The sequence below is a fragment of the Gavialis gangeticus genome, unplaced genomic scaffold, assembly GCF_001723915.1.
Source record: "Gavialis gangeticus isolate Ggan-Ray unplaced genomic scaffold, GavGan_comp1, whole genome shotgun sequence".
Taxonomy (NCBI): domain Eukaryota; kingdom Metazoa; phylum Chordata; order Crocodylia; family Gavialidae; genus Gavialis; species Gavialis gangeticus.
Window position 1 is genome coordinate 12,909,616 of NW_017729029.1, and position 626 is coordinate 12,910,241.

Sequence of the window (626 nt, forward strand, 5' to 3'; positions counted from 1 at the left end):
TTACCCAACCAACTGTGAAACTATAAAACCACCATCTATGTCCACCTAATGTCACTCCTGGCCTGTGTTAATGCTGCTTATAGTATGCTTGAATTTACCGAGGGTGGTAATACATAGTTTTGGTTGGTTACACTAGGGGAGATGTGTGCAGTTTAGTCTTTATCAAGATATACCACTGTTCTAGCAACTATTTCTGGCTGAGCTTCATCAGGGAATATTGAACTTACTAATGGGTTCCTAAACTGAGAGTATCAGGATATATGATGTGAAAAGGGTGTAACAATCAAATATTACAGGCACATTAATTTTATGTTGCATTCGGTTCAAAGCTTTGGTTTTGGTGTTTTCATATAATGATAACTGTTTGTATTTCACAGTAATGATGCCGCACAATCTGATGACGAGGATAAAATGCAAGCACAGCAAACTGACACTGATGGAGGAAGGTTGAAGCAAAAAACGTAAGATATTCAGCCTTTCAGTAGGTTTTATATTAACTACTATAATACGTCTGGGATGCCCATGCCCGCTACGGGACTGGGAGGTCTGGGTGAGGGAGATATCCCCCATCTTCCATTAATGCTGACCCACATGAAGGAACACCTTGAGAGGCTGGATACCTTCAA

At 40.4% G+C, this 626-nt stretch overlaps 1 protein-coding gene across 2 annotated transcripts in view; it reads left to right on the forward strand.

Annotated features, from left to right (window-relative positions):
* The window catches only part of WDR44 (WD repeat domain 44), a 48,423-nt gene that overhangs the window by 30,206 nt on the left and 17,591 nt on the right, over nt 1–626 (forward strand). For both annotated transcript variants that reach the window (XM_019521266.1, XM_019521267.1), the window contains exon 9: nt 378–461. In XM_019521266.1, coding sequence (XP_019376811.1) covers nt 378–461 — 84 coding nt within the window. The remainder of the gene's footprint in view (nt 1–377; nt 462–626) is intronic.